The sequence below is a fragment of the Salmo trutta genome, chromosome 15 (assembly GCF_901001165.1).
Source record: "Salmo trutta chromosome 15, fSalTru1.1, whole genome shotgun sequence".
Taxonomy (NCBI): domain Eukaryota; kingdom Metazoa; phylum Chordata; class Actinopteri; order Salmoniformes; family Salmonidae; genus Salmo; species Salmo trutta.
The window spans coordinates 35461732-35474548 of NC_042971.1; the positions used below are offsets into that span (position 1 = coordinate 35461732).

At 47.8% G+C, this 12817-nt stretch overlaps 1 protein-coding gene across 1 annotated transcript in view; it reads right to left on the reverse strand.

Moving 5' to 3' along the window:
- Positions 1–631: 631 nt before the first annotated feature.
- The window catches only part of cxadr (CXADR Ig-like cell adhesion molecule), a 61590-nt gene continuing 49404 nt past the window's right edge, over positions 632–12817 (reverse strand). Inside the window, exons 3-7 of the mRNA XM_029691170.1 lie at positions 9541–9745; positions 3499–3654; positions 2747–2869; positions 2437–2575; positions 632–964 (exon numbers count right to left, since the gene is read on the reverse strand). Coding sequence (XP_029547030.1) covers positions 679–964; positions 2437–2575; positions 2747–2869; positions 3499–3654; positions 9541–9745 — 909 coding nt within the window. The 3' untranslated portion in view covers positions 632–678. The remainder of the gene's footprint in view (positions 965–2436; positions 2576–2746; positions 2870–3498; positions 3655–9540; positions 9746–12817) is intronic.

Below are 12817 nucleotides of genomic sequence, written 5' to 3' on the forward strand. Positions count from 1 at the left end.
ATATTTTAAAAAATGTTACTGAGAGATTTGATAAAAACTTTTGTCTGATTATATTTTTGGCATTTCATCCAAAGACTGGAGTAGAAGTGTACATTTCCCACGCCCAGAAACACACACTGTCATACTTTCACAGTAAAACCCACCATAGGCCAATCAGAGACCTTGGTCTGCTCTGCACACATCTCTAAGGACAGGGCCAGCTAGATTAAAAAAAAAACTTTGCATTCAACTATGTACAAAGCAACCTTTCTGAATTGACCATTAAAATGTAGCTAGCCACCCTAGTATTTTTGTATCTGCTTGTCAGAAAGATCAGGAAGTAAAATTCATAAAAGGATCTGTTGTTTTTTGCCTTCAGTAAATAGTTCATAGTGGGCCTGATGTGATATGGTACAGTACTGCATCTCTTTTCTCCTCAGTACAGCACCACAGCTTACGAGTGATGGAGGACATAAAATCAGTCAGCCCAGTCCCCAGCCCAGCCACCCCACCTCCTCTCTGGCTAGTGTCCCCCAGTCCCTCCCTCCATCTCTCCAGTTGTCAGACCAGCCCCCCACCTCCTCTCTGGCTAGTGTACCCCAGTCCCACCCCTCCATCTCTCCAGTCGTCAGACCAGCCCCCCACCTCCTCTCTGGCTAGTGTCCCCCAGTCCCACCCCTCCCTTTCTCCCCCTCTCCATTACACAATGGAGCCGTCCTTGTTTTGGGCGGGGATCATGACGGGGATGCCGCCCATGCGGCTGAGGTTACGGCCGGCTATCTTGCTGGCGACAGGCGGTGGCAGGGGTGTGTGGCTGGGGGGCCTCTCATACTCCTCCACGGAGGGGATCTTGTCATACTGGGGCTTGAGGGCGTACTCATGCAGGTTGGAGGGGGACATGGAGCCCAGGGAGGAACGCTGGCTGCCCACGCTGGTGAAAGAGCGAGCCGTCGACACGCGGCTCTTTGGAGGGGGAACGTCCTCTCTGAAAGGGGGGGAAAGAGAGTGAGATGGGCATGTAAACAACAAGAGACAAGCTTTTCACTCCCCTTTCACATTCACTTGGGATTTCACCTAGGTGTCCAGCCAGACAGAGTCAGAGAGAGATAAACAATGAGATATAAGAGAAAGACCGAAAGAGACAGAATGAGACAGATTGGGATAGGGAGACAGAAAGAGAGGGTGAAAGACAGAAACAGACAGAGAGAGGAGACAGGCAGAAAAAGGGAGAGGACAGACTGACTGAAAGAGAGAGGGTGAGGCGAATGAAAGAGACAGAATGACAGAAAGAGTGGGAAAGAGAGAAAAACAGACAGAAGGAGAGAGTGAGAAGGGAGAGACAGTGTGGGTGAAAGGTAGTGATAAAGATGATAGCTAGTGACGATGGAATGTAGTTCCAGCTGTGCCAGCTCTGATCAGCCACAGTAAGATTCTCAACAGTGGTAACTAAGCAACATTCATTCCCACCAACCCCTTTCTACTCCCAGAGCAACACAATTAACACATAATAACCTGCAATAATCCATTAAAGAGCTCAATCAAACTGAGCCTGAGGGGCCAGTGGCTTTGAATATGTTGGTAAATGCGTGTGCCGAAGTGTTTGTGAGTACATTAATATCCCTAAGCGTGTATTAGTGTCTGTATGCGTGCCGCCGTGTGTGTGTGTGTGTGTGTGTGTGTGTCAGGACTGGGCACACAGACACAGTGCTCATTGGGCTAATTGTTATGATGCTCCGCTGCGCTGCCAGGCAGATAGACAGTGTCCAGGCTGACGCTAGCAGACCCAAAGACAGAGAGACAGAGTGGATGGAACACTGTGTCCAGGGGGGCTGGGCAGGACAGACACAGGATCCACAGAACAAATAAACCACCCAAACTGATTAACACAGACGTTTATTTGAGGAAGGGAAAAAAATAGAAAACCGCTGATGGTGCGACAGCCTTTTTCCCGTGTCCGTGACCGGATAGGGAGGAGCTGGGCCCGGAGAACATGGCACGGTCACGCTGTCTTTGATTTATTGCAGGCTACAGCAGCCAAATTACCGAAATAAAAGAAAACCTTTAGAGGAACCTATACACTCGTCCCACAATGCTATTAAGATAGTTGTAATGTACTGTATACTACACTGTTATATGTGGTTATATGTGGAATCATGGACATTGAAAGTTAGTGTTGTGCTCAGTGACCTGGACACCAAGGAGATGTGCAGTATTGAGTATATGAGGGCGGCAGGGAGGGTAGTTATGTTATGGGGAAGGGAGGGCTCAAGTCATTAAGCTGTAATTTCTGTTGTTCTTCATTAATGTGTATGTTTACTATGTCTGGCCATTCTATTGCAGTGCATTTTTGTCAAGCAAATGTCTGTGAACATCTGACCAACACATATCTAATCTAATAGCAGCTGGATGCAGTTTATGCCAGTGCTGTACAATGGTGTAATAATGCAGTGACCGTACCTGATCTCGTAAGAGATCTCCTTCTCGTACTTCTTCCTGTGGTGGGCGCGGCAGCAGCAGAAGAGGATGATGGCGATGATGATGAGGGCCAGCAGCACAGCGATGATGACTCCAGCTATGATACCAGCAGTGTTGGGTGCTAGACCACAGATCATAAAAATAATACATGATAAAATTACACAATTCCACCATCTTGACTCTATACAGCCAATACAGATCCAAGCACAGATCCACACCTGATAAATAAAAAAATGATAGTGTTCAATTAAAGCCCAGATAAAGGTGAATCAGGGGGCGTTGAGGGACTCACGAGGAGTGATGCCAAGCTGTAGAATACACTCCTCCATGCCCACGTGGTTCTTAACAGTGCAGCGGTAGGTTCCAGAGGAGCTGATGGACGCGTTCCTTACATTCATGGTGCCTCCCACAGGGTCTACAAGACAGAGAGGTCACAGGGGCACGTTCAGGAAGCCAAAAACCTTCCGGAAACATTTCTGGCCATTTACTTGAGTTGGCAGTGAATATCCATTCTGTTTGAAATGATCTGCTCCATCTGAGGATGGTAAAAACTTGTGTAACCACATTGTGTTTTGTTAAAATCTTCAATAAATAGACTGAGTATAAAAAAAATGTTAAGAACACCTCTTTCCATGACAGACTGACAAGGTGAATCCAGGTGAACGCTATGATCCCTTATTGACGTAACCTGTTAAATCCACTTCAATCAGTGTAGTTGATTGAGGAGGAGGCAGGTTAAAGAAGGATTGTTACGCCTAGAGACAATTGAGACATGGATTGCGTGCCATTCAGAAGGTGAATGGGCAAGACAATAAATGTAAGTGCCTTTGAACGGGGTATGGTAGTAGGTGCCAGGCGGTTTGTGTCAAATATTGCATTGCTGCTGGGTTTTTCATGCTCAACAGTTTCCTGTGTGTATCAAGAACGGTCCATCACCCAAAGGACATCCAGCCAACTTGGGGGGGGGGGGGGTTAACTCAATATTAAGAAGGTGTTCCTAATGTTTGGCATACTCAGTGTATAATTACATCCCGTGTGTGTTACCTAGCACGGCTGAGGCAGGCAGAATCTTGTTGTCGCTGGTCTTCTCCCAGGTGTACTGCAGGGGGTTGGTCCCCTCACTGGACGTACACCTCAGGACCACGTCTTTTCCCTCCTGGGTGGGACCTTCAGTAGAGCATCTGGGCTTGGACGGCCTCACTGCCAGGGGAGAGAGAGGAGGGGGAGAGGGCATAAGCTATTAGAGATGGCATACATGGCGGAAAACAGAAATTAGCTTCAAGCTACACAAACCCTTCCTGATTTTCCAATGCACACCCCCCTGGCAGGTTGCTGAGCTCTGTGTGTGTGTGTGTGTGTGTGTGTGTGTGTGTGTGTGTGTGTGTGTGTGTGTGTGTGTGTGTGTGTGTGTGTGTGTGTGTGTGTCCCCTTCATAGCAGCAGTCATCAGCATAATGAGAGCAGTAATCAGGGTAATTGATACAGCTGCTGTCATTACAGGTGCTGTCACTAAAGATGATGAAGATTGGAGAGTGACGTGCGCACACACACACACACACACACACACACAAACACGGGGTAGGGCCTCTGGGAAAGCCAAGCGTACGCAAACAGTTCCCTCAGTCTGTTGGCAGGAGATGAGATGAGAATTCAAAAGCAAACAAAGCTCCAAATTGAAACCAGGCCGGATCCAGTGCAAGGCAAAGACGAACAGACCAACTGAACTCACCGTCTGTCTGTCTGCTGGAGAGGAGAGGAGGGGGTGGGATGAGGTATGGGTACTAAGCTAGGGGTGGGAGGTCGAGGGATGAGGTATGGGTACTAAGCTAGGGGTGGGAGGTGGAGGGATGAGGTATGGGTACTAAGCTAGTGGTGGTAGGTGGAGGGATGAGGTATGGGTACTAAGCTAGGGGTGGGAGGTGGATGGATGAGGTATGGGTACTAAGCTAGGGGTGGGAGGTGGAGGGATGAGGTATGGGTACTATGCTAGGGGTGGGAGGTGGAGGGATGAGGTATGGTACTAAGCTAGGGGTGGGAGGTGGAGGGATGAGGTATGGGTACTATGCTAGGGGTGGGAGGTGGAGGGATGAGGTATGGTACTAAGCTAGGGGTGGGAGGTGGAGGGATGAGGTATGGTACTAAGCTAGGGGTGGGAGGTGGAGGGATGAGGTATGGTACTAAGCTAGGGGTGGGAGGTGGAGGGATGAGGCATGGGTACTAAGCTAGGGGTGGGAGGTGGAGGGATGAGGTATGGGTACTATGCTAGGGGTGGAGGGATGAGGTATGGTACTAAGCTAGGGGTGGGAGGTGGAGGGATGAGGTATGGGTACTAAGCTAGGGGTGGGAGGTGGAGGGATGAGGTATGGGTACTAAGTTAGGGGTGGGAGGTGGAGGGATGAGGTACGGGTACTATGCTAGGGGTGGAGGGATGAGGTATGGTACTAAGCTAGGGGTGGGAGGTGGAGGGATGAGGTATGGGTACTATGCTAGGGGTGGGAGGTGGAGGGATGAGGTATGGTACTAAGCTAGGGGTGGGAGGTGGAGGGATGAGGTATGGTACTAAGCTAGGGGTGGGAGGTGGAGGGATGAGGTATGGGTACTATGCTAGGGGTGGGTGGTGGAGGGGGTGGGAGGTGGAGGGATGAGGTATGGTACTAAGCTAGGGGTGGGAGGTGGAGGGATGAGGTATGGGTACTAAGCTATGGATGGGAGGTGGAGGGATGAGGTATGGGTACTAAGCTAGGGATGGGAGGTGGAGGGATGAGGTATGGGTACTAAGCTAGGGGTGGGAGGTGGAGGGATGAGGTATGGGTACTAAGCTAGGGGTGGGAGGTGGAGGGATGAGGTATGGGTACTAAGCTAGGGGTGGGAGGTGGAGGGATGAGGTATGGGTACTAAGCTAGGGGTGGAGGGATGAGGTATGGGTACTATGCTAGGGGTGGGAGGTGGAGGGATGAGGTATGGGTACTAAGCTAGGGGTGGGAGGTGGAGGGATGAGGTATGGTACTAAGCTAGGGGTGGGAGGTGGAGGGGGTGGGATGAGGTATGGGTACTAAGCTAGGGGTGGGAGGTGGAGGGGGTGGGATGAGGTATGGGTACTAAGCTAGGGGTGGGAGGTGGAGGGGGTGGGATGAGGTATGCGTACTAAGCTAGGGGTGGAAGGTGGAGGGGGTGGGATGAGGTATGGGTACTAAGCTAGGGGTGGGAGGTGGAGGGGGTGGGATGAGGTATGGGTACTAAGCTAGGGGTGGAAGGTGGAGGGGGTGGGATGAGGTATGGGTACTAAGCTAGGGGTGGGAGGTGGAGGGGGTGGGATGAGGTATGTGTACTAAGCTAGGGGTGGAAGGTGGAGGGGGTGGGATGAGGTATGGGTACTAAGCTAGGGGTGGGAGGTGGAGGGGGTGGGATGAGGTATGGGTACTAAGCTAGGGTTGAGAGGTGGAGGGGCATTCTAAATATTGTCGTCTTTAGGAAGCCTGATTGGCCGTGTGTGAATGTGTGTTTGCATGTGCGTATATCGCTCTGTCTCTCTCTGTGTGCATCTCTCGCTCTCTCTGTGTGTCTCTCGGATAGAGCTTCGTGCTGGAGCGCTGACATCATGGTTTGGTAATGGGCGCTGTAACAACAAAGCCCAGGGAAAGGGAGGGGAGCGAGAGGAGAGGGAGGGGAGATCAGGGACAGGGACTTATCAGGCAGAACCATGTGGATTAACACCAGACAGCCCTGTCCTGTGTGACACGGCAGCACATAGTGCAGTGCCCAGCCCATACTAATCTAAAAGGCAGGGGGCAGGATGGACAGAACGAGAGAGGGGAGTAGAAATGGAAGATAAATTAAATGAGTGCTGATGGACTGGGGGGGTGATACGAGCGAGAGGAGGTAGAAAGAGAAAAATAATATCTTGAGACAGATACTGTAGAGAGTGTGAGATTGGTTGTGGTGGACTATATGGATGTGGTATAATATGAAGTGCTAAAGATAAGGAGATGTATTGGCTGTGCTGGACTACATTGAGGTACTGATAGGACACAGTATAGATAGAGGGAGAGTGATACATTGTGGTAGACCACAGTAGGGTGGCTATAAAGACAATGAGGGATCGGTTGGGACTGAGGCCAGGGAGACAGAAAGATTGGCTTTAGAGAGGTCTAGGCAGGGCTGATTGGTTGTTTGGAATCAGGTCAGGGAGCGATTGGCATGTTAAATACTGTAGTGGCGTATGGGTAATGAGATAGTGATTGGGACTAAGGCCAGGGAGAGAGGAATTGTGATTGGCTGCCGAAAGCTGTTGTGAGGTAGCGGCAGACACTGATTGGTTGCGAGGGTTGCTGACATGCCTGTCCGGGGTGCTGTACTGACTGCAGGTGTGCCCTCTCCTTCTGTTACCTTCACTGTCGATCTTCATACAGGGAGACACAACACGCACACAGCTCCTAACATTACCTGCACTCAGGACAAATGCCCGTGTGTGTGTGTGTGTGTGTGTGTGTGTCTGTGTGTGCCTACTTCCTGAGAGTGTGTGACCGTGTCCATCCCTGCCAATGCGCTCGGGAGCATTTACGTTCTGGTGACGATATTGACCTGAAGGTAAACTGCGGTGCAGGGAAGATGTCTTCCTGTCTCCTTGTCACACTGCTCTCCTCTAGAATAGGAATAGCTCTGCCCCAGGGTTCAATGCCTTTAGGCCTGTCAGACCCACTACCAGGCGGCGGCACTAAACCAGTAAAGACACTAGATGACCAGCTTTGTGGCCAAGAAATTCCTCTGCACAGCTCCCTAAGGACCATCACCATCGGCCTGCCTAGGTATTTGCTCTAGTCAGCTCAAGCCCATCTCTCCTTGGCTGGCTCGGGTACACTGAACAAATTGAATCTTCCTTGCTGTAGACCTGAGAGACTTCGAGCCAGCCTTCCTGTAGACCTGAGAGACTTCGAGCCAGCCTTGCTGGTGTAAAGGAATGGCTAAAAAGACATTGTTTTTGTTTAGTTCCTGGTAAAGGAAGGTAAATATAACACCAACGGATCATGTCACAAAACCAGTTTCTCAATAGAGAGATGTGGTTAACCAGGAAAACAACCGTGTCCTAATCACATTTTATTCAGCCAAACACAACGTTTATGAGAAATCCTTCATCAGTGCAGGGCTCTAATAAAAGTTTATATGTTGTTTGACCACAGCCGTCAGCCCACACTGCTTTTCTTATGTAAATATGCTGACTGGTTGAGTGACTGAGTGAGTTTCTGTATGTTCAGAGTAAAGTTGAGTCACCGAGCAGCCATACACGGCAAGTCGATTTGCGTAGACATCACTAGAGTGTTCTGCCTATTCTACACCCACTGTCATTTATGATACGCAGTTAGCTAGCTGAGTGGCTGTCATAACGCCCAAATCACTTCATTTTACACTACTTTACTGTCACTTAGCAACAACAATGGAACAGCTGGCTGAGGTGACATTACATTATGTGTGATGCTCATCAATCACACCATCACTTAATGGCAAAGCAAAACACTGAGCATACATCATTTCAGAACAAGGCAGCATTAATGTACATTTTACAACACTTTACTACATTTAGTAGGCTATTTTGATGTCATCTGATATTGACATAGCCATTTCCCTACCGTATATAGATTGGATTGCAATATCAAGGAAAACTCTAGATCTATACATACCACTAGGAATATTAAACATATCACCACGCCATTCTAGAGGGGTATTACATAAACACTTATCTAGTTTGCCACATGTACCCTTCAAAAGGCATTATGCGTGGAGTTTTTACTGAACAGATACAGTTGAAGTCGGAAGTTTACATACACTTAGGTTGGAGTCATTAAAACTCGTTTTTCAACCACTCCACAAATTTCTTGTTAACAAACTTTAGTTTTGGCAAGTCGGTTAGGACATCTACTTTGTGCATGACACAAGTAATTTTTCCAACAATTGTTTACAGACAGATTATTTCACTGTATCACAATTCCAGTGGGTACATACACTAAGTTGACTGTGCCTTTAAACAGCTTGGACAATTACAGAAAATTATGTCATGGCTTTAGAAGCTTCTGATAGGCTAATTGACATCATTTGAGTCAATTGGAGGTGTACCTGTGGAAGTATTTCAAGGCCTACCTTCAAACTCAGTGCCTCTTTGCTTGACATCATGGGAAAATCAAAAGAAATCAACCAAGACCTCAGAAAAACAATTGTAGACCTCCACAAGTCTGGTTCATCCTTGGGAGCAATTTCCAAACGCCTGTAGGTACCACGTTCATCTGTACAAACAATAATACGCAAGTATAAACACCATGGGACCACGCACCGTAATACTGCTCAGGAAGGAGACGCGTTCTGTCTCCTGGAGATGAACGTACTTTGGTGCGAAAAGTGCAAATCAATCCCAGAACAACAGCAAAGGACCTTGTGAAGATGCTGGAGTAAACAGGTACAAAAGTATCTATATCCACAGTAAAACGAGGCCTATATCAACATAACCTGAAAGGCCGCTCAGCAAGGAAGAAGCCACTGCTCCAAAACCGCCATAAAAAAGCCAGACTACGGTTGAGCAACTGCACATGGGGACAAATATTGTACTTTTTGGAGAAATATCCTCTGGTCTGATGAAACAAAAATAGAACTGTTTGGCCATATCGACCATCGTCATGTTTGGAGAAAAAAGGGGGAGACTTATTTCCCTCATTAAAATGCAAATCTATTTATAACATTTTTGACATGTGTTTTTCTGGATTTTTTTGTTGTTATTCTGTCTCTCACTGTTCAAATAAACCTACCATTAAAATTATAGACTGATCATTTCTTTGTCAGTGGGCAAACGTACAAAATCAGCAGGGGATCAAATACTTTTTTCTCTCACTGTATTACTCTGACATTTCACATTTTAAAAATAAAGTGGTGATCCTAACTGACCTAACCAGTGAATTTTTACTAGGATTAAATGTCAGGAATTGTGAAAAACTGAGTTTAAATATATTTGGCTAAGGTGTATGTAAACTTCCGACTTCAACTGTAGATAGCAGAGTAGCGGCTGTTTAAAATGTAAAAATGTCACCCATGGCAACCCACTAACCCATGACGGTCAGTAGCATCTTTCTGCTGCGGATGCCCGGGGCCTTCTTCACCTTGCACTGGTAGGTCCCCGTGTCTGAGGACTTCAGACCAGTCAGGTTGATGGAAGCGTCACCATTCTTTGGGTCGGGTGAGTTGAAGTGGGCCCGCCCCTTCACTGCAGGGTAGTAGTCCTCATAGGCCCTGTCCCCAGAGTACAGGATCACCTGGGGGTGGAGGGAGAAAGAGAAAATGAGGGAGGGAATAGACCGAGAATTAGAGGGAGATAGCTGGGTGTAACGAAGTTACAACTTTTCAGAAAAACAAGCCTGGATAAATAATCCAAGTCGAAGCTGGTTATTAAGAGTGAGTGCAAAGCCCACCCCACCCCCCGTCTCTGTTTACTAAAACAACAGACACTGAAATGAAGAGTCAGTGTATTGTTATCTCCCTAATGTCCTATGCCTGGCTCTGGCTTGTTTTTGACCTTTCCTTTCTGTGCTGCGGAGGTATTGCATGGAACAAACAAAGCCCTACTGTGGAGTCAAAGCAACACCTGCTGTGTCAACAGAGAGATAGAGAAAGCTATGACCTGAGCTCAGCAGCAGCCCCCAGCCCTACCTTCACCTCCCCTACCCCCATCTGTCTCTCCCCCTCCCCTACAACACAGCGCTCAGAGCAGAAGCCAGAAGATGGAGTCAAGGTGGAGCCAACGGACAACGAGCCGCACAGGAGCAGCACGGAGGCAAAGTAAACAAAACACCACGGCACGAAGGAGGAAAAACCAAACAATTCTCTCACATCGCAGGCAGACAACACATACACGTAGGTAAGCATAATATTCTACATTTTCCATGGAGCTTGTCAGAGACGGGGGCTTGTGTTGTGTGCAATGATCACCATCATACACACGCAGTGGAGGAGAGTAGAGGAAAAACTGAGTAGGCCTCCTAATGAACACAGAGGTAGCAGCAAGCTCCAAGGGAGAGGAAGGGAAGAGAAAACAAAGAAAGAGAGACGAACAGAACGGAAAGACGGTGGGCTGTGAGGGAGCGAGAGAGAAGAAAACAAAGAGAACCGGAGGGATGGTGGGCTGTGAGATGTCTAACAGCTCGGCTGGGGAGCGTTGTTGTTGACCCCACGGCAGGGCTGCCAAGGCTGTGTAGGCTAAGCTACATCTTGTACCTATTAGACACGTAAACTGTAATGCATTCCACCTGGATCCCAGGAGAGACATGGAGCCCTCAAACTAACTTCACTGGGATCAGAGCAACGGCAGCAATAACAAAGCGATGAGAGAAGGTGGAGGAGAGGAAATTAAATTGCCTGAGGCACTAGGGTAAAGACAGGCAACAAGCACTCCCTCTCACACTGAGACACAATCTCAGACACACACACAGACTACAATCTTGTACATACCACATGTAATAACGTGGCTCAATAAAACAAATCCTATAAAAACTCCAAGAGGGCCTACGTACTGGAAAACATAGGGCAGACGTTAATGAGAAGAGAACTAGACAAGCAGAGTTGAAAACAAGGACACATTCCTGAGTTCTGATTCAGAACAGGTAGACCAGTACTACAGTATCCATCTGGTGAGGTCAGACTGAAAGTCTCTGTGGACAAATATTGCACTAAGGGACCTCTTCTCATAATTATAATAGTATATTGTATTAGTTAGGGTGGCACCTTAGTGGACATTTAAAGTCACCTTAAATAGTAATGAACTAATAAAGAAAATAGTAGAAAGTGCAGAAGGGAAACAACCTCTATTATACTGGCAGCACCAGGAGTGAGACAAAGGTTCGGTTACTTACATGGGGCCATTTAAAGATGAGGTCATCATCATGTGACTCCCCTGCACGGAGAGGGTGGGGGTAATTTGAGAGGCAAAACAGGGAGTGGCATCACCTGTGTACACTACACTCAATGTCCCGGTCTGTCTGACTCTGGCGACAGTGTTCTTGCGTCTTTGGTAAAGTCAGGCTTTTCTCCTGACTCAGCCATGCCCCTATAGTCAGTTTCAGAAATGTACCTTGGCTCCAAATTGAATCTCAAGGTTTAACCTGAACCACTACACTTTCATGTCAGCTTTTCTTCAGTAAACAAAGCTCTAGTGCTTTCCTCAAGGACACAAACCTTTATCAGTCCACCAGGAATTTAAAGCAGCTAGCTACTGTTCCATTCTCCCAGCTAACCTTGAGAATATAGCGCTAAAGGCAACTATCATTCATGTATTTTCATGACTGTAGTTACCATTATCTTAGTTGAGAATACAATACTCAGGTCGCACCCTGCTTCCAGCCTATCTGTAATGTCTCCGCGATGAGCGCTAAATGCTAATTATCTCTTACTGTAGGCATGGCATTTCTTCATTTCAGGCCAACAAAGAGGTGCATTAGCTATGGTTCACTGATTCCCTGAATTCAGATATACCATATAAACAGACCACAACTCCCAAATCTCTAAATGAATTATCCGATGCAAGCAGTGCATTGTTGTTTCCCTACTTTAGAAATACAAAAATGCCAGTTTGACTGTGCAAACTCAAAGTAGTCTGTCATAGGGAGTGGTACGTAAAGGGTCCGCCCCCTCCCGTCTACCTCTACACTCAATATCTTCTTCACGCCTCCCATTCCATCCCACGCTCTCCTCCACTCCCTCTCCTCTGCTACTTCCCCTTATCTCCTTTTGTCATATATCCCATCCTCTACTCTCCCTCCATCTCCTCCCCCCTTCCAGCAGAGTAGATCAGTACCACACGTCCAGTAGTCCAGCCTGCCAGTACAGTGTAGCCCCAGCATCACCCCTCCCTTCTCACTCTCTGGACGTCCAGTAGTCCAGCCTGCCAGTACAGTGTAGCCCCAGCTCTGGCCAGCACTAATCCTACTGGGCACTGTCACATACACCAAGCCAGCCCTGCAGCCAGTGAATTTAACAGGCCACTAATTACTGATAATACACATGACATCACCCGACCAGGGCGCAAGTAGGCTGTGCGCGTGTGTGTCTGTCTATGCACTGAGTGTCCCTCTGATTGGTCAATTAATATCTATCCGCTCAGAGGAAGATAGAAACTTGGCCGTTGTGAATGAAGAAATGGTCTGGTGAGATTGTGGCTCTTGTAAAAGATTGGAGATGGTTTGAGGCGCAATGAACGACAAAATAATGAGCAGTGAGGCTAAACTCTGAGTATGGAACATTCAAAACATGTCTACAGCTGAGTACAACTAGAGAGGAGGAGGTAGACCACAAACGGAAAACCACCCACAACTGGCTTCTACAGTTATATCCAC